The sequence below is a fragment of the Gobio gobio genome, assembly GCF_949357685.1.
Source record: "Gobio gobio genome assembly, chromosome: 4".
In the NCBI taxonomy this organism is placed as follows: domain Eukaryota; kingdom Metazoa; phylum Chordata; class Actinopteri; order Cypriniformes; family Gobionidae; genus Gobio; species Gobio gobio.
The window spans coordinates 3,243,448-3,263,447 of record NC_137100.1 but is presented as its reverse complement, the minus strand read 5'-3'; the positions used below and the strand labels follow the sequence as shown (position 1 = coordinate 3,263,447).

General features: G+C 34.4%; 1 protein-coding gene across 1 annotated transcript in view; it reads right to left on the bottom strand.

Annotated features, from left to right (window-relative positions):
• Positions 1-16,569: 16,569 nt before the first annotated feature.
• srrm3 (serine/arginine repetitive matrix 3) overlaps positions 16,570-20,000 on the bottom strand; it is a 167,557-nt gene continuing 164,126 nt past the window's right edge. Inside the window, exon 14 of the mRNA XM_079815419.1 lies at positions 16,570-17,510. Within this exon, the coding sequence (XP_079671545.1) occupies positions 17,306-17,510 (205 nt within the window). The 3' untranslated portion in view covers positions 16,570-17,305. The remainder of the gene's footprint in view (positions 17,511-20,000) is intronic.

Here is a 20,000-nt window from a genome sequence, read left to right as displayed (position 1 = left end):
TACTAGAATTCAATAGGTACTAGTGATTATTCAATAGATACTAGTGCTTATTCAAAAGATACTAGAGCTTATTCAATAGATACTAGAGCTTATTCAATAGATACTAGTGTTCAATAGATACTAGTGTTCAATAGATACTAGTGCTTATACAATAGGTACTAGTGTTCAATAGATACTAGTGCTTATTCAATAGGTACTAGTGTTCAATAGATACTAGTGCTTATTCAATAGGTACTAGTGTTCAATACATACTAGTGCTTATTCAATAGGTACTAGTGCTTATTCAATAGGTACTAGTGCATATTCAATAGGTACTAGTGCTTATTCAATAGATACTAGAGCTTATTCAATAGATACTAGTGCTTATTCAATAGGTACTAGTGTTCAATAGATACTAGTGCTTATTCAATAGGTACTAGTGCTTATTCAATAGATACTAGAGCTTATTCAATAGATACTAGTGCTTATTCAATAGGTACTAGTGCTTATTCAATAGGTACTAGTGTTCAATAGATACTAGTGCTTATTCAATAGGTACTAGTGTTCAATAGATACTAGTGCTTATTCAATAGATACTAGAGCTTATTCAATAGATACTAGTGCTTATTCAATAGGTACTAGTGTTCAATAGATACTAGTGCTTATTCAATAGGTACTAGTGCTTATTCAATAGATACTAGAGCTTATTCAATAGATACTAGTGCTTATTCAATAGATACTAGTGCTTATTCAATAGGTACTAGTGTTCAATAGATACTAGTGCTTATTCAATAGGTACTAGTGTTCAATAGATACTAGTGCTTATTCAATAGGTACTAGTGTTCAATAGGTACTAGTGCTTATTCAATAGGTACTAGTGTTCAATAGATACTAGTGCTTATACAATAGGTACTAGTGTTCAATAGATACTAGTGCTTATTCAATAGGTACTAGTGTTCAATAGATACTAGTGCTTATTCAATAGGTACTAGTGTTCAATAGGTACTAGTGCTTATTCAATAGGTACTAGTGCTTATTCAATAGGTACTAGTGTTCAATAGATACTAGTGCTTATTCAATAGGTACTAGTGTTCAATAGATACTAGTGCTTATTCAATAGGTACTAGTGCTTATTCAATAGGTACTAGTGCTTATTCAATAGGTACTAGTGTTCAATAGGTACTAGTGCTTATTCAATAGGTACTAGTGTTCAATAGGTACTAGTGCTTATTCAATAGGTACTAGTGTTCAATAGATACTAGTGATTATTCAATAGATACTAGTGCTTATTCAAAAGATACTAGAGCTTATTCAATAGATACTAGAGCTTATTCAATAGATACTAGAATTCAATAGGTACTAGTGATTATTCAATAGATACTAGTGTTCAATAGGTACTAGTGATTATTCAATAGATACTAGTGCTTATTCAAAAGATACTAGAGCTTATTCAATAGATACTAGAATTCAATAGATACTAGTGCTTATTCAAAAGATACTAGAGCTTATTCAATAGATACTAGAATTCAATAGATACTAGTGCTTATTCAATAGATACTAGAGCTTATTCAATAGATACTAGTATTCAATAGGTACTAGTGATTATTCAATAGGTACTAGTGCTTATTCAATAGAAACTAGTATTCAATAGATACTAGTGATTATTCAATAGGTACTAGTGCTTATTCAATAGATACTAGAGCTTATTCAATAGATACTAGTATTCAATAGATACTAGTGATTATTCAATAGGTACTAGTGCTTATTCAATAGATACTAGTGCTTATTCTTTAGGTACTAGTGCTTATTCTTTAGGTACTAGTGCTTATTCAATAGATACTAGTGCTTATTCAATAGATACTAGTGCTTATTCAATAGATATATTTTACATTGTCTGTTACAGTGTAATTATGCATTTAAGTTCTGTGACATAATGATTTAGTTGCATGTAATTATGCATAATTAACTGTTATTACTATGGTAAGTACATGTAACGTGTAAAAAGGATGCTGTAAAATAAAGTGTTACCGGGGTCGGTTTATGGTTAGTTGCATGTAATTATGCATCATTTATAGTTTTTACTACAACTACATGCAACATGTGTAACAAGGACACTGTAAATTAAGTGTTCCCAAAATTAGAAATTAAAGGATTAAATGTTAAAATGGCTTGCCATATTAATATATAATATGTATAAACATAGTTTAGTTTTTACACAATAGTTTTCACATTTTTCAAATTTGTTATCAAAAATGTTGTGCACAATATGCCGTATGCAAGTGCTTTGTGAATATTAATTGTGTTGAATGAGCACTTGTACTGTACTCTAAATCTTAAAGAGTATATATTTCTTAAATATCTATCTATACTTGCAGGTAATATAATATAAACGAAATAAAAGACCACTTAGAGAGAGTCACTTTCATACACTTAAGTAGGCCTGTACTTTGTAATAATGTCAAATTAAAAGCTTTACTTTATTGTACATTTTGAATAATTGTTGTGATACTCTTCTGTGCACTTATTTTGCACACGTAAAGTACTTAAGTATGATTTCAACACTACAGTTGCACTAACGGTAACGCTTTATTTTGATGGTCCCTTTTGAGCACTCTGTGAACTTTGCAACTGTATGTCAACTATCTCTCATCAGAGCATAAGTAGACGGTCTGCGTAATATCTGCTAACACTTTATTGTGATGGTCCTCTAACAGACATTATACTATAAGTAACTTTGCAAGTACATGTCAACTCATTCTGTTTTTACATGTAGGTGCAACTTTACTTATAGTCAACAGAATGTGTTAAAGGGACCATCAAAATAAAGTGAACCCACATTAAAGTTAAAGGTACACTATTGTGAATTGTGCATTTGAATTGGACACTGAACTTAAGGGCCCTATTTTAACTATCTGAGCTCATGCACTTAGGGCGTGTCCGAATCCACTTTTGCTAGTTTAACGACGGGAAAAATAGTTGCCGCATGATCCAAAAGGGTCGTCCCTCGTCTCTTAATGAGTCATGGGTGTGTTTTGGGCGTAACGTGCAATAAACCAATCAGAGTCTCATCTCCCTTTCCCTTTAAAAGCCAATTGCGCTCACACCATGACGGATTCGCTATTTACATGAGGAGAGACTGAGCGCTTCTCCAGAGAGGAATACTTTTATTTTTAATATTTAATAATGTGTGTGTGCTGTGTCACTGTGTGTGTACGCGCGTTGTGCTCCGCCTATAGGCTCATATTACTAACACACCCTTTAAACAACACAACAAATACTGCGCTATTGACTTTAGAGCAGGTGTGTGTTGGTCGCAGTGGTTTCCAGTTCCTCACAATAGCAACACAACAATGCTCCTGAACACACCTGGTTCAGACCAGACGCCCATTTGATATTTGATATTTAAAGCAGCACTAGGTAACTTTTCAACCTTTATAATATATTTTCAAACCTCTTGTGATGATACATCGACTTACAATAGGTTGAATGACACATCTGCCATAGCCTGACGGGGTCTGTATCGTTTTTAATCGTACTTTTAAACTTCGGGTTTCGGGTAGTAACCCGAGAACAAAAAGAACTACAAAATTCGACTGCTTTACGCCATATCCGTCACTTCCACCACCACTTCCTTAAATTCGGACGTACGAGAAAAACTATCGTTTGTTGCCGAATGTTATAGTCATGGCCGAAGCAGCACAGAAAAATAAGAAAGCAAAGGTTTTGTCGGAGGAAAGCAAAAGAGGAAAGGAGAAAGTGATGGGATTAAAGGCAGGAGGATCAACATTGGCCAGCGTTTGCTCGTTAGCGTGAGCTGAAGGAGGAGAGGCTACATTCTTGCAAGTAAATACATAAGACGTACAAAATCATATTTTACACTGTCAGAAAAAAAGGTACATTGCTGTCACTGGGGCGGTACCCTAAGGTACATAACAAAAAAGGTACTAATATGCAGGGGCGGGGCCAGAGGGGGGCCTGGGGTGGCACGGGCCACCCCCAAAATGTAATTGGCCACCCCAAGTGCCCCCCCACCCATCAGAGTCGGAAGGTAATATGTTGTTGGACTTGTCAGTATTAATTCTTTACAAGTAGTTCCAGCGGTTTTCTTAACTAAAACTAATATTTTACAGAGCATTGATTTATTTATATTTTATTGTATGCATGCAAGTGGCCACTGCACTCATCCCCCTGTTGTTGTTGTGGTTGTGGAGCGCCTCTGCACTGGAGAGGAACCACTCTACCGTCACGTGTTGTTATCGGAGTAAATAGTGGGAGCAAACGGACGGCGAAGTGCGGTGGTTGGTTTCTCTACTTTAAAGCTTATAAAAAAACATTTGAGCACAAAAATAAACTAAAAATAAGCCAATTCAGGAGCTAGAAGACGCGAATGAGAAGTTGTGCGCTGTGAGAAGAGTGTGTGTGTGTGTGTGTGTGTGTGTGTGTGTGTGTGTGTGTGTGTGTGTGTGTGTGTGTGTGTGTGCTCATCCGAAGCACGCAAACCCGCGTCTCAGATAGAGAGCAAATATTGAGTTCTCTTTAAAGTCTTCCGCCTAAACGGACAAATTCACACAAAAATTGTCAACATGATCGTCTTGAGTATTCTAGCAAACTAATATTCCTGCTGTCTGTGTTTTTAATGTTAATCAAACTACAAAAGACAAGGAAATCACTCACTGCTTTAGCTTTTATAACTTTAATAACAGTCTTTAATTTATACAGTCAAATAGGCTATGCAATGCAATTTTACATTTGATTACTGATATTCCATTTCTGAGAACTAATGTTAGATCTACCAGAAAAACCTGAAAAGCACTGTTTATTTTTTAAGTATCTTTGCTCTGATTGTATTTATTTGTGCTTTTGCATAGTTAGATCATTTGTTTTTATCTTCTTTATTTTTATTTGACAGTAGTTATTTTTTCCCTGAATATAGCACATACAGACTGAACCATGAGTAATTTGAACAGTTAGACCCTATAGCCTAAATATTCACATAATAAATATGTATTACAGGCCCCCACTAATTATTCTAGAAATAAGTTAATTCAACGAAGGTAACCTCTTTTGCTGTATATTTTTGATGGTTTGAATGCATACTCTCCATGTTTTACCCTTTATGAACTATCATTTATGTGCCCTATACCATCACCATTCATATCTATGCAACCAATAAATAAATAAATTACTACTAAAGTACAAAATTGTTTACAAAAAACACATTTCTTTATGGATAGTCACTTAATTTTTCTCTCAAAATGCACCAGATTTATGCATTTAAATTTAAAATGAACAATTTTCTTTTGGGGAGCAACCCCTAGCCTAGAGGGACCAATGTCTACCCAGCATAGTCTCAAAAAATCCTGTGGGAAACAAATATAATATATTTATAATGTAATATAAATATGAATAAACACTGCTACAGCTTCTTGTTGAGCTCAAAAGCCTTTCTACTCTTGTCAATTATGTTGGTCCATCTTGTTTACAACTATATACAATTATGATGGAAAAAAATCATGCTTGCATTGCATTTACCACAACCCATGTTCTTCTACTAATGTTGAGTTATTTGTTATTTCATATCAAATTTGAAGTTGCTCATTTTTAATTCATTTTCACTCATTATAATATGTTTTGTTATCAATAATATACAGTATTATTACCTCCAGTGTAGGGCTATTTATACTGGTTCACTGTTTACATGTATTTAAATGTGCCACCCCTCTCTGAGTCTGTGCCCCAGCCTGGCCCCCCCACGAAAAATTGTCTAGACCCGCCCCTGCTAATATGTACCTTTAAGGTATTAATATGTAACTTTAAGGTACTAATATGCACTCTTAAAGTACTGATATGTACCTTTTGAGGTACTAAAATGTACCTTTCAGGGGTGAGTAAGGTACAAAGATGTACCTTTTCACTTTTGTACCTTAGGGTACCGCCCCAGTGACAGCCCTGTACCTTTTTTTCTGAGAGTGTAGGATACCTAACATGTCTGTGATATTGGTTTATTTGTCTTTCCTCAAGCTATAATGCAAATCGATTTTTCAAATTTGCAGATTCATCTATGGTAGCTTGATATTATAATATTGACGATATATGGTTATTACCTACCACTCAAACATTGAATTGAAGTATAATATAGATTCCGTGAAACGGTAACCAATAGACTAGGCTACTATAATGACGCTGGCTTGTAAACGTGAGCATCGCGATCATTTGGCGTTTGAAAAAAATAAAACCCATGAAATTATATTCATATGACATGCTGAAATATATGCCACTGTACCTGGGATGAAGACGTTTCACACGCGACGCAAGCAGAACACCTGCATGTGAACTCCATAGACAGGTGAACTCCTCCTGCAGTGTTCAGGGCTATCATAGTTGTAATGTCAACAAATGCACGTGCGATGCATCCCCTGATGTAGAATGACAGAGTTTACGACAGTAGTAGAGGACAATACTGTTTCCCAACTGTAGGGGGACCCCGAGAGCAAAAACTACCTAGTGCTGATTTAGGGCGTTTTCACACCTGAAAGTCCGCACCAAGGTCCGAACCAAAGTTCATGTTTTGATACTTTTTATACATTCGGTTAGCTTTGGTTTGGTTTCACATTGCAATCATGTGAGCGCACTAAAGAGCTTTACATGACACACTTGTGTCCACTCGTCATCATCTATGTGGGCGGCATCTGGACATTGATTGGTTTGTAAACGGACTTGCGTCTGACGTCAGCGTCTTTGACAAGAATGAATGAACGGACGCATATCGTTGCCACTATTGAACAGAGCGCATTGCTTGACTATTTTGTATTCGTTACGTTTAAAAGTGGACATTTCAAGCTTTATATACACATATTTCTCATGTTTGTGAGACGAGTAGCTGCTGAGTTTTGGTTTATTTGAGACCCGCTCCAGTTCATGTGTAATGTGATCGCTCCCGAGATTATTGTCTGCTATAGACTATTTGCTTCTTATTTATTAAATCCAGGCAATTATCTGATTAAACGTTGATTAAAATTAAGATACAATTTATACAAAACGAAATTCCCATTAAAGAAATGCTTTCTAAGCAAAATCATACAAAATTTCGTTCAAAATTATTTCTGACTTTCTGTCTTCTGACATATTGCGCATATTTTCACTTTTCATAATCAATGTAGCCTGAATTTAAAAATAACATTATAATATTTAAACATAAACAGGAACTTCCTGTAAATGCTCTGAAAGTGTGAACCATACAGAAAATGCTTTCACACTAGAAACGAACCGAACCTTTGTTCAGTTTGATCCGGACCGAGACTTCCTCTTTTCGTCGGACCAAATTTCGTCTGTTTGGTCCGGACCGTAGTACGGGGGAGGTTTCACACCTGCAATTTTGATTCGGACCAAACTAAAAAGTCCGAAAATCCGGACCAAACAAGGTAGGTGTGAAAACGCCCTTAAACAACGTGAAGCTGGACGTGAACATGAGAACGGCGTCAGGATGAAACTAGCAGAACACACTTGTGTCACGCCTGGTGTCACATTGCGCCGGGTCTATGATAGGGCCCAAATGTTACCAAAAATACATATAAATATGCTATTTAAGAGGGCGAAAACATTCTAAATTTGATTTAATTGCATTTAATATTAATTAAAACTATGATAGATTTTCATTCAATTGTAAATTACATGCAGTCAAGTGTCCAAAAACATTACATTCTTAAGCCCTATTCGCACAGGATTAGTATTATCTGGGGACCTCGTGTGATTTAGAAATGATGCCCCCACATCTGAATTTTGCGTGGCGCATTCGCCAAGATAAGCAAGCCTGTGATGTTACTCGAATTTACTGACTTATCTCCCGGATATGATGTCAAGACTTCGTTATAGATACAGCTGTATGAAATTATAAACAGTCGTATCGATATCATTTTGATTGTTTTATAGTAATAAAAACAATTTAGTTCAGTTAGAGAACAGACGCAATTAAAAACTGAACTGAGCAATAATAACAATACCTGGCGGAAGATTCATTTTCAAACCTAAATGTAAAAGCGCCCATTTAAACGAGTTTGTCATTGTAATGTTCTGTTTTTGTGTTTTTCATTAAGAATAATATTAAACACACCATTCAAGCAATTTACTCCCAAATAAAAAAATTTGCACAGGAAACAAAAACCTTGCAAAAATCATATACGATCCGCCTAATCCCGGCCAAATCACAGAGATGCCGATTCGCACGGGACTAATATTATCACAGGACCTCGGTGTTTGGCCGTGATCGGTGGACACCTGTGCAATAAGGCCGAATATTATATTAAATATTCCACGCTCAACTGTTAGTGGTGTTATAACAAAGTGGAAGTGATTGGGAACAACAGCAACTCAGCCAATCACAGAGCGGGGTCAGCGCATGCTGAGGGACACAGAAGTCGCCAAGAGCTCCAGACCTCCAAACTTCTGTGTCCTTCAGATGAGCTCAAGAACAGCGTGTAGAGCTTCATGGAATGGGTTTCCATGGCCGAGCAGCTCATCCAAGCCTTACATCACCAAAGCATGTGATGCAGTGGGGTAAAGCGTGCCGCCACTGGACTCTAGAGCAGTGGAGATGTGTTCTCTGAGTGACCAATCACGCTTCTCTGTCTGACAATCCCATGGACGAGTCTGGGTTTGGCGGTTGCCTGGAGAACGGGACTTGCCTGACTGCATCGTGCCAAGTGTAAAGTTTGGTGGAGGGGGGATTATGGGGTGGGGTTGTTTTTCAGGGGTTGGCCCCTTAGTTCCAGTGAAAGGAACTTCACCATGCTTCACCAAGACATTTTGGACAATTTCATGCTCCCAACTTTGCGGGACCAGTTTGGGGACGGCCCCTTCCTGTCCCAGCATGAGCGTCGCTCCATAAAGACATGGATGAGCGAGTTTGGTGTGGAGGAACTTGAGTCCTGACCTCAACCCGATAGAACAGCTTTGGGATGAATTAGAGCGGAGACTGAGAGCCAGGCCTTCTCGTCCAACATCACAAACGCGCTTCTAGAAGAATTCCCATAAACACACTCCTAAACCTTGAGGAATGCCTTCCCAGAAGAGCTGAAGCTGTTACAGTTATTAAATATTAAACCCTACGGATTAAGAATGTGCATGTTCATGTAAAGTTTTGCCAATATAGTGTATATATATTTTTATATTATGTACTCATTTAGCTTAAATGTGCTACTTTTTCACAAGGAACATTTGATTACATTCTGAGCACAAGAAACAAGCCAAAACTCAAAAGCAAGACCAGGACATGAAGATGATTCATTTGCAGATACTTTTATTATGTGTTTAATTATGACTGGTCACTAAATCTACTGACTTTTTACAGTTGGGAAGATGGAGCCGTATCAACTCACATTATTGAATCAACAGGTGTCTGTAAAATCATATAACACTGACATAAAAAGGAAGACTGAGGCCGTTTCCTGCATCATAAGGTTAAAGTTCACATGAGCCTGTAATCCGCCTCCTATATTAGCTCATTTCAGGGAATAAAGACAAAGAAATAACTGATAAAAAGGCCAGCTCAGTCTCCATTTGAAGGAGGGAACGAGAGAAAAACAGTACAATAAATTATAATAAATATAAAACAGAGAACAACCAGTCTTCTGCATGAAAAACAAAACATTCTGCATTTAAGGTCAACATGATACTTCCAGAATGTGACGTATTTGCAAGGAAAAATTCAAGAAAAATGTGGTATTTTATCCGACACCTGAAAAGAAAGTTGTTCAATTTTGATGCAGATTGATAAAGTAAATTTTTGGAATTACATGCATTGACGAATCATTGAAAATAATCTTCATGTTGACTTTAAAGCTCGTCATTACAAACTCTGCAAACGTGCAATACGCACAGAAAATGTGCAACTCCTTATAAAAACATTTTCTCAGAGCCAAAAAGTAATAAATAACAAAATAAATATGCAACGGATATTAAATAAACAGCATCACCGAATAAATAGAATAACATGAATAAATATGCTGAAAAAAGACGTGTGCGTGTATATTTTTGCAGCCTGGTTTCAGGTAAGTGCACCTACACTAGAGACGGGATCATAACTGTACAACACAGAGCTCTAACCGTATTTATATGCACTAAACACAGCCAAAATAGAAGTGGAATACTGTATATAATAAGAAATATCACATCTCCAAAATGGACTCATTATAGGTGCATCAGATATGGATTTTCCAAAGAGATCGAAGAGTAAAGGAGGGCAGGAGAGCGTCTCACACCCAGATCCTCTGCATCATGCCAAGCTTTTCCACATACGAAGCCTTTATATGATCCGCTATATAACTTGGAATATACAGTGCATAGTTTACAGCCAAAACTCGCAGCGGAAATACTCAAACTCAAACATCCGGACGTACAGTCATTATAATACAACTTTAAAACAGACTAACAAAAACAGATGTGCTTTTATAAAATCATAAACGGGTGAATCTCTAAAAAAAAAAAATAATAATAATTAAAGCTGTCAGTCATTTTTAACCCAAAGTAACATATTAAAAAACAAACAAAAAAAATATATATATATTCGCATAATTTGTAAAATGAAGCATGTTTAACCCTCTGGTGCTCCTTGCGTGCCGGTCAATAATTTTATTTAATTTGTGTTTTTATAAAAAAAATTATTTCAATTAAATTGATGTACTGTATTTTAGTTTGATAATGTTTTTCATTAAATATTTTGTGGTACTAAATGATATTTACGCAGTAGATATTATTCATTTATTCACTTTTTGAGCATAGATCTGAAAGGCGGTCAATCATTTTATTTAATGTAATTTTAATATAATTTAATTTTCAAAATAATTAAAATGTTAAAATAATTTTTTATTTTTATTTTAATTACATGAATTAACTATATTTTAGTTTGATAATGTTTTCATTTAATATTTTGTATTTTTAGGGGATTTTGTGGTACCAGATTATATTTACGCAGTAGTTATTATCCATTTATTCACTTTTTGAGCAAAGATCTGAAAGGTGGTAAATCATTTAATTTAATGTAATTTTAATTTAATAAATTTTTTTTAAGGAATTACATTTTTAAAAGAATTTATTTTTTTAAATAATACAGTTTTTTTAATTAAGTGAATGTACTATATTTTAGTTTGATAATGTTTTTAATTTAATATTTTGTATTTTTAGGGGATTTTGTGGTACCAGATTATATTTACGCTGTAGTTATTATCCATTTATTCACTTTTTCCAACTTAAACGGTCATAAATCTTGAATGCTTTAGAGGACAGACTGAAGTTTGGTCTCATTTTAAATAAAACACTCGGCAGATTATTGCTGAAGAGAAAGGGTCAACTTAAAAAGTAGTTTTAGAAGTTTTAAGTGTATTGTTCAAAAATATACGAAATATATATTTTCCAAAACAAGTTTTACTACAACTGCGAAAATAATAAATCTAAACATTGTGTGTTCCAAATTTGAGGTTGATATCTCAAGAAATTAGCTTTCAGTAATGCCGCGTTTTCACCAAACGCGAATTGAGCGTCAAATACGCTTCTATCGCGTCTAGTTGGACTCTTGAACATTTTGAATTTGAAGCGAATAGCTCCGTGTGACTGCTCACTGCCGATATCTGTCGTTCCTCCATGTTGAATGAGTGGCTCCGTTTATCACGTCACTTCACCACGTGACAGCCGCGAGCAGGCTCCTGATTGGTTAACGTGGCGCGAACAAACGGCAAAGTTCAGAATCTCGTCATTCGCGCCGCCTCATTCGCACGAATTGCGCCGCAGAATATCGATTTGCGTCTTTGCATTGACTTAACATGTAAATCCAGGGCTCCAGACTAACTTTTTTCACTAGGAGCACAGTGGCCCCCAACTGAACATTTTAGGGGCACAACCAGAAATTTTAGGGGCGCACACCGTAAATCAACATGCTAACCAAATCTACTAATTTCCACTGTATTACTAATAGGAATCGGTATCGTTAAGGTTTTAATGGTATTACTAGTCTTACCGATACTGCTTATCGATCCGGTACTTTTTATTATACTTTATTATAAAAAAAAACATAATTAAGAACATAATTAACATGGCTTTATAATCTGAAAAGTAAAATATCTATAGCAAAAGAAACCGCAAAGTTTGAACAAAAATATAAAACATCTATTTGTAAATGGACCAGTGTGCAGCATTCAGAAGTCCTGCTAACATTAATATTACAGTAAAGAACAAACCTACAAAGACATCTAATAAAGTAATGAAATGTAAAATAACACTGCATAGTTTTCACTGTATAAATTGATAGATTAATGCTTATAAAAGCTAAAGTTATTAATTCAAGAGATGTGAATATTTTCTATTTGCCTTTTGTTCGATTCGCATTAATGGCTCAATCGTCAGCCGGTTTATTAGACGCTGCCCCTTTAAGACCGATCGAATGTAGAACTAATAATATCATATTCTCCATTTCTCCAAACTATTTACGCCCATTTAAGATATAAACTGTTAAAATAACTACTCTCCAATCCGGTCATTTTGACACCGGCTATTTGTTGTTTATTTGATGGTTTAGACGCGCACACGAAGCCTAAAATATTAAGTGCAAGCCGGTCCATTTCGCAGCACACACACATAAGCCGCCTTGAAGCTGGAAACAGCGTCTCTTGCGCGGATTATTGTGCATTTAATAGCTCTTTATTATCAAACACATCCCGCAGTTTAGCAACAGTAGAGACTGCAGTTTACAACAATCACTGATTCTGACGTTTAGTTTAGGTTTAGGGAGAAATGACAGCGCAGCTGTGAAGGGAAGTCGCGCTCGACGGAACACGGCTATAGGAATAGTTTTACCTCATACCATCTTTTTATAATTCTTGGAAGCCAAAATCGAAAATAAAATTAGATTAATATCACAGCACATCCCTAAAGTGTAAGCAGACTAAACTTTTGTTTAGTTCTTGGCCATCGTCACTCATTAAGCTGACTGTGGTGTTGTGTTCGCAGCTCCACGTGACAGAGCGCGCTCGCTTTCTCTCTCTTCTGGATTGCGAATAGCAAAAATGCATCACGGACAAATGGTTTAATATTCTATTTCTCTCATATAGAAACGGCTGGCAAAGATAGAATTTGCCAGACATAACGTCTATCAATTATAATTAGTAAGTGTATTTTCTTAATTTCTCCAGTACCGACAGCAGGCAAATTTACTGGTCGCACATGTGCGACTGGATGTAAAATTCAGTCGCACACTCTCAAATTTTAGTCGCAAAATGCGACCATTTAGTCGCACTCTGGAGCCCTGAAATCACTCACGCGAATCGCGTCATTCGCGTCCGGTGTGAACGCACCATTAAAGATTGTTTGGGCGCAGTACCAAACGCTTCCACTAGAGGAAATTCTTTGTGCTTTTTTCTCATAATATCCAAGTTTATATCTCGAAAATCAGACTTTTTTTTATAATTCCAGGTTTATATCTCGAAATTCAGACTTTTTCCTCATAATTTTGAATTTATATCTCGAAATTATGACTTTTTCCTCATAATTTCGACTTTATATCTCGAAATTTTGACTTTTTTCTTACAATGCCAAGTTTATATATCGAAATTGAGACTTTTTTTTCATAATTCCAGGTTTATATCTCGAAATTCAGACTTTTTCCTCATAATTTTGACTTTATATCTCGAAATTTTTACTTTTTTCTTAAAATGCCAAGTTTATATATCGAAATTCAGACTTTTTTTTTATAATTCCAGGTTTATATCTCGAAATTCAGACTTTTTTCTCATAATTCCAAGTTTATATCTCGAAATTATGACTTTTTCCTCATAATTTCGACTTTATATCTCGAAATTTTTACTTTTTTCTTACAATGCCAAGTTTATATATCGAAATTGAGACTTTTTTTTCATAATTCCAGGTTTATATCTCGAAATTCAGACTTTTTCCTCATAATTTTGACTTTATATCTCGAAATTTTTACTTTTTTCTTAAAATGCCAAGTTTATATATCGAAATTCAGACTTTTTTTCTCATAATTCCAGGTTCATATCTCGAAATTATGTCTTTTTTTCTTAAAATTCCAAGTTTATTTCGAGATATAAAGTCAGAATTATGAGAATTTTTTTTAAAATTGTGAGATATAAAGTCGGAATTATGAGGAAAAAGTTGCAATTACCTTTTTTATTTTTTATTCCAAGGCGGAAACCAGCTTCCATTTCAGATACACCAACAAAAAAAAAAAGAAATACACTGTAAAAAAGTGTTTTCTTACAGTATAAATACAGCTTTATTTTAAATCAATTGATCAGAATTAATTTACAATATGCTAATTTCTCTACACATTTTTTTATGTCCATGAATCCATGTTTTTTGTGTGCGTGTTGAAACCTTGACCAAGTTTCCTATCATTCCGATTAAAAAATTTGGGTCAAAAACATCCAAAGAGCACCAGAGGAATAATTATTATTTCAATACTAAATATACACATTTAAAGCACCCAATTGTCAGTAGCATAAATAAAAAATGGTGTGCATATATATATATATTACTGTAGTTAATATTTGGGGGTAAATGCACTTAATTGTGGCTTAAACAGGCTTAATTTCTTGCTTCTAAATGACCCGGACAGTTCTTTATGAGATTCACCCAAATCATAAGCTCCTGTAAAATCGTATAGTTTGTTCTTGCGTTTTGTTCGTGCCGTGAGATTACACCTCATCACGATTAGTCTCTCTTTCTTTACCCAGTTTTTTTTTTTTGGTTATTTTTCGCAGCGTGGAAGAATTTCAGGGAAAAAAGTGCTCGTCTTATCTTTGTTCTTCAGGCCTTTTAGTCTTTAAATAGAGACACTGGATCTATTTGTAACATTGAATATGATTAATATAAAAGCACTGACAACATCAACATCTGTGTGCATCGTGAGTGTGTGTCAGCGTCTGGTTTTAATCTCTACAGACCGGCTGTATTTTATTCTGTAACCTCAGGTATCTTTGTCTGCATTTTTTAAATTCACTTCCTAAAAATGTTTTGTTGACGCTGCACACAAATCCGCTCTTCTGAAATTTCTCATCCAGTGTATTTCATATTCAGTGTCATTTGCCATATCATTATTATTAGAGTAATTGTGAAAAGAAAGGATGATAAAAAAACCCAAAATGGAGTGGATTTGAATCGGACACACACACACACACACACACACACACAAGATTTTCGCTCTATAAACAAAGCCTATGTTAAGGGTGAAGTGTGTAATTTCTGCATGACTAAACATAAATGTAAAAATAACAAGCGAGATAATAATTGTGATGCTTTTCTTCAGAGAGCACCAGTTATGACTGTCCTCATACAGGTTTCCCGGACGCTACCGCTGTTGTCATTGGTCAAGCAAACAGAAAGTCCCGCCCCCAAACGCCTGTCATTGGTCGAGCCGTGCTGGTCGGGATGCATATAGGAACTGATCTATGCTGTGATAGAGACTCTCTGTATTAATAAAGTATTTTAACACTGAAAAAAAAGTGTTTTGTCTTGTTTTCCAGTATATTAAAAAAAAGCAATATTAACATTTACTGGAGTAGCAAAATGACAAAAAAAATAATACCATCAAAATGAAGTGAGTTTTTGCTTAAAACAATAAGAAAAAAATCTCTGGGGTCAGAAAAATAACTGATAGATAAAGAACAGAAAAATCTGATTTTATGCTGTTCAAAACTAGAAGAAAAAAGATTGAGAGGATTTGCATCAGATAATGGAAGCTTGTTCCCGATACGGAATACAAAAATGTAAAAGATAATTGCAACTTTTTATCTTCAAATTCTGACTTTTCTCATAATTCCAACTTTACATCTCAAAATATTGTTTTTTTTTTCTCAAAATGCCAAGTTTATATCTCGAAAATCTGACTTTTTCCTCATATTCCGACTTTATATCTCACAATTTTTTTATTTTTTTCCTCATAATTCCAAGTTTATATCTCACAATTTTTACTATTTTTCTCATAATTCCGACTTTACATCTCAATTTTTTTTTCTTCTTAAAATGCCAAGTTTATATCTCGAAATTCAGACTTTTTCCTCATAATTTTGACTTTATATCTCGAAATTCTGACTTTTTCCTCATAATTCCGACTTTACATCTCAATTTTTTTTTTCTTCTTAAAATAGCAAGTTTATATCTCTAAAATCGGACTTTTTCCTCATAATTCCGACTTTATATCTCGCAATTTTTTACTTTTTTCTCAAAATTCCAAGTTTATATCTCACAATTCTTACATTTTTTTGCATAATTCCGACTTTATATCTTACAATTTTTACTTTTTTCTCGAAATTCCAAGTTTAAATCTCGAAATCCAGGCTTTTTTCCTCATAATTCCGACTTTATATCTCGGAATTTTTACTTTTCCCCTCATAATTCCAACTTTAAACCTCAATTTTTTTCTTCTTAAAATGGCAAGTTTATATCTAACAAATTTTTACTATTTTTCTCATAATTCCAACTTTATATCTCAAAATTTTTACTTTTTTCTTAAAATGCCAAGTTCATATCTTGAAATTCATTCTTTTCCCTCTTTGAGACTTTATATCTCGAAATTTTTTCTTTTTTCTCATAATTCCAAGTTTGCATCTTGAAATTATGACTTTTTTTCTCATAATTCCAAGTTTATATCTCGAAATTATGACTTTTTGGGAACTTTTTTAACCTTATCCTCATAATTCCGACTTTATATCTTGCAATTTTTTACTTTTTTCTCATAAATCCAAGTTTATATCTCGCAATTTTTGTAATTTTTCTTAAAATTCCGAGTTTATTTTGAGATATAAAGTCAGAATTATGAGGAAAAAATTAAAAATTGTGAGATATAAAGTCGGAATTATGAGGAAAAATGTTATCTTTTATTCCAAGGCGAAAACCAGCTTCCATATCAGATACACACACAAAAAAAAAAAGAAGAAATACACTGTAAAAAAGTGTTTTCTTACTCAGTATAAATACAGTATTATGTTAATCAACTGATCAAAATGTATATTTTTTCTAATTTTAAGCATAAATTCACTTTTTCAGGAAACATTTTGTCATTTGACCTTCTCAAGTAAAAGTGTCTAGAAGAATGTTTAGATATTTGTTCTGGAAAACAAGACACATGCTAAAAAAAGGAAAAAAAGGATTATTTAGCAGTGCAATTACCCTCTTCACCTTTAACCTGTTATTTTAGTTGAGTTGTTAATGTTTTCAGCGTAACTCCAGCCGGGAACCCTGATCTCCGCTGCCACTGATCCGCAGGTTCTCCAGTGGTTTTCTTCAGGTCCTGACTGGTGGAGATGTTCCCAGTGTCCTGCTCTCAGAACCCGGGGCTCTCGTAGCTGCTTTGGCTGTAGTAACTGTGGGCTGGGCTCTGGCTCCGGCTCCGGCTCCGGCTGCTGTAACTGCTGTAGCTCCGGCTCCGGCTCCGGCTCCGGCTCCGGCTGCTGGAACTGCTGTAGCTGCTCGCTGAGCTGGAAGAGGATGGGCTCGGACGGTAATACGGGATGGGCCGCTTTCGAGCGCTGTAGAAAAGAGACGGACACATTATAACATAAGTATAAAACATTCATAAGCACTTGAACACCACTTTGACCACTCAGATATGTGATATAGTTATCACCGGCATCCATTTTGTTTTAAATAGTTGCTAGTTTCTTGATGGTCCAAGGTGGTCTAGCTCTAACTAGCTCAGGTTAATCTCACTTTCCCCAGTTATCCTGCTAATCCATCAAATATATCGTTTTTTTTTTTTTTATTATCTTTCAGACGCCTTGCGCAAAGGATCAACATTCTAAAATGTAGGTTTTATTTATTGCATCCTAAAATTTCACCAACAAAAAAGCTATTTTGTTGGTATAAGGTAATGTATCTAGGTTGATTCTGCAATATCAAATAATATATTGTGAACAAAACCATTTAGACATAATTTCAGATGACCCATTTCCAGTGTAGTTTCTTATATAAAGACCCAATTTACACTGTTATATAAATGTTTAAATATTATTTGGAAAATATTTACTTTCTATTAACTTACAATGCTACTGTAATAATTCTTCTGTGGTTTCCCATGTCTTGTGTTTAAGGACTCTTATTTTGAAGAGTGTTTTTGTTCCTATTGTTTCTGCTGTTTGACTTCCTGTGTTTTTTAATTAATTAATACATTTTAATCAGATTTTTATTAATTTATTTTAATCCATTTTTTTTTTACTTGATTTAACCTAGAAACAAATTTATTTTGTTGGTATAAAGTAATATATTTAGGTTATTTCTTTAATATTACATAATGTCTTTAATTTGAGCAGAATCATTTTAGATGCTTTCATTTTAGGTGACCCTTTTCCAGTGTAGTTTCTTATATAAAGACCCAATTTACACTGTGAAAAATTTATATTATTAAATATGTTTAAATATTATTTGGAAAATATTTACTTTCTATTAACTTACAACACTGTACTGTTACAGTTCCCGTCTTGTGTTTAGGACTCTTATTTTGAAGTGTTTTTGTTCCTATTGTTCCTGCTTTTTGTATTAATTTATTTTAATCAGATTTTTATAGTTTTTTTACTTGATTTAACCCACAAATTTTTATTTTATTTTGTTGGTATAAAGTAATGTATTTAGGTTGTTTCTATAATATTATATAATATCTTTCATTTGAGCAGAAACATTTATATGTTATCATTTTAGGTGACCCATTTCCAGTGTAGTTTCTTATATAAAGACCCAATTTACACTGTGAAAAATTAATATTATAAATACAGTTCATGTCTCATGTTTAAGGACTCTTATTTTGAAGAGTCTTTTTTGTTCCTGCTGTTTGACTTCCTGTGTTTTTTAATTAATTAATACATTTTAATCAGATTTTTATTAATTTATTTTAATCACATTTTTCAAACGTTTTACTTGATTTAACCCAGAAAAAATGTATTTTGTTGGTATAAAGTAATGTATTTAGGTTGATTCTGTAAGATTATATAATGTCTTTCACATGAGTAAAATCATTTAGATGTTATCTTTTTAGGGGACCATTTCCAGTGTAGTTATTTAAATATGTTTAAATATTATTTGGAAAATAGTTACTTTCTATTAACTTACAACACTGTACTGTTACAGTTCCGTGTTTAAGGACTCTTATTTTGTTTGTTTTTGTTCCTATTGTTCCTGCTTTTTGATTTCCTGTGTTTTTTAATTATTTTTAATAATTTTTTTAATTTTTTGCCTGATTTAACCCATAAAAAAATGATTAAATCAAACCCTAACCCTATAGTAAGTACATGTAGTTAACTAATATTACTCAGTTCTTAAATATATAACTCCACTGTAACAAAGATGCCTTAAAATGAAGTGTATTTATTTATTTGTACATGTTTTACACGGTTTTGACTGATTTAGAGCAGCTGTGATTAACTATTGACCACATTAGACCAGCTAAAAACCAGATATTAGCGTTAGCATCTCAGTCTGAGCGTTAATAAACACATAATCATGTTGTGGTCGAAGCGGTGGAAGAGTCAGCGATGATTAGTTTCTGTAAGAGAAAATGTCTGGAAAAGCTTTGGTTAGTGAGTGTTAACCACACACACACACACACACACACACACACACACACACACACACACACACACACACACACACACACACTAATTCTGCGGTCTCATTATGTAATCAGTTAATACACACCATGGGCTCTGTCTTTAAAGAGAAACATTAGCTCGTATTGGCTGCGTCTGAATCGCACACACTTCCCTACTGTATAGTAGACGAAAACCTGCATGTGTTCAGAAAGATGAATCGAATCATATGATGGACACTTTGCTATCCCATGAGGCCACAGGAGACGCTTTGTGAATGGCAGAGACGCTAACTTACTCCAAATAAGCACCTCCTCAAGAGAGAATGCGATTTCGGACGCAGCCATAGGATGTTAGACACACATTCACACTCCGATAGCATTAGCAGTGAGCAGCTGTTAGCAAGAACTGTATTCCTGTGAGGTTAGCCGAGGAGGCTAA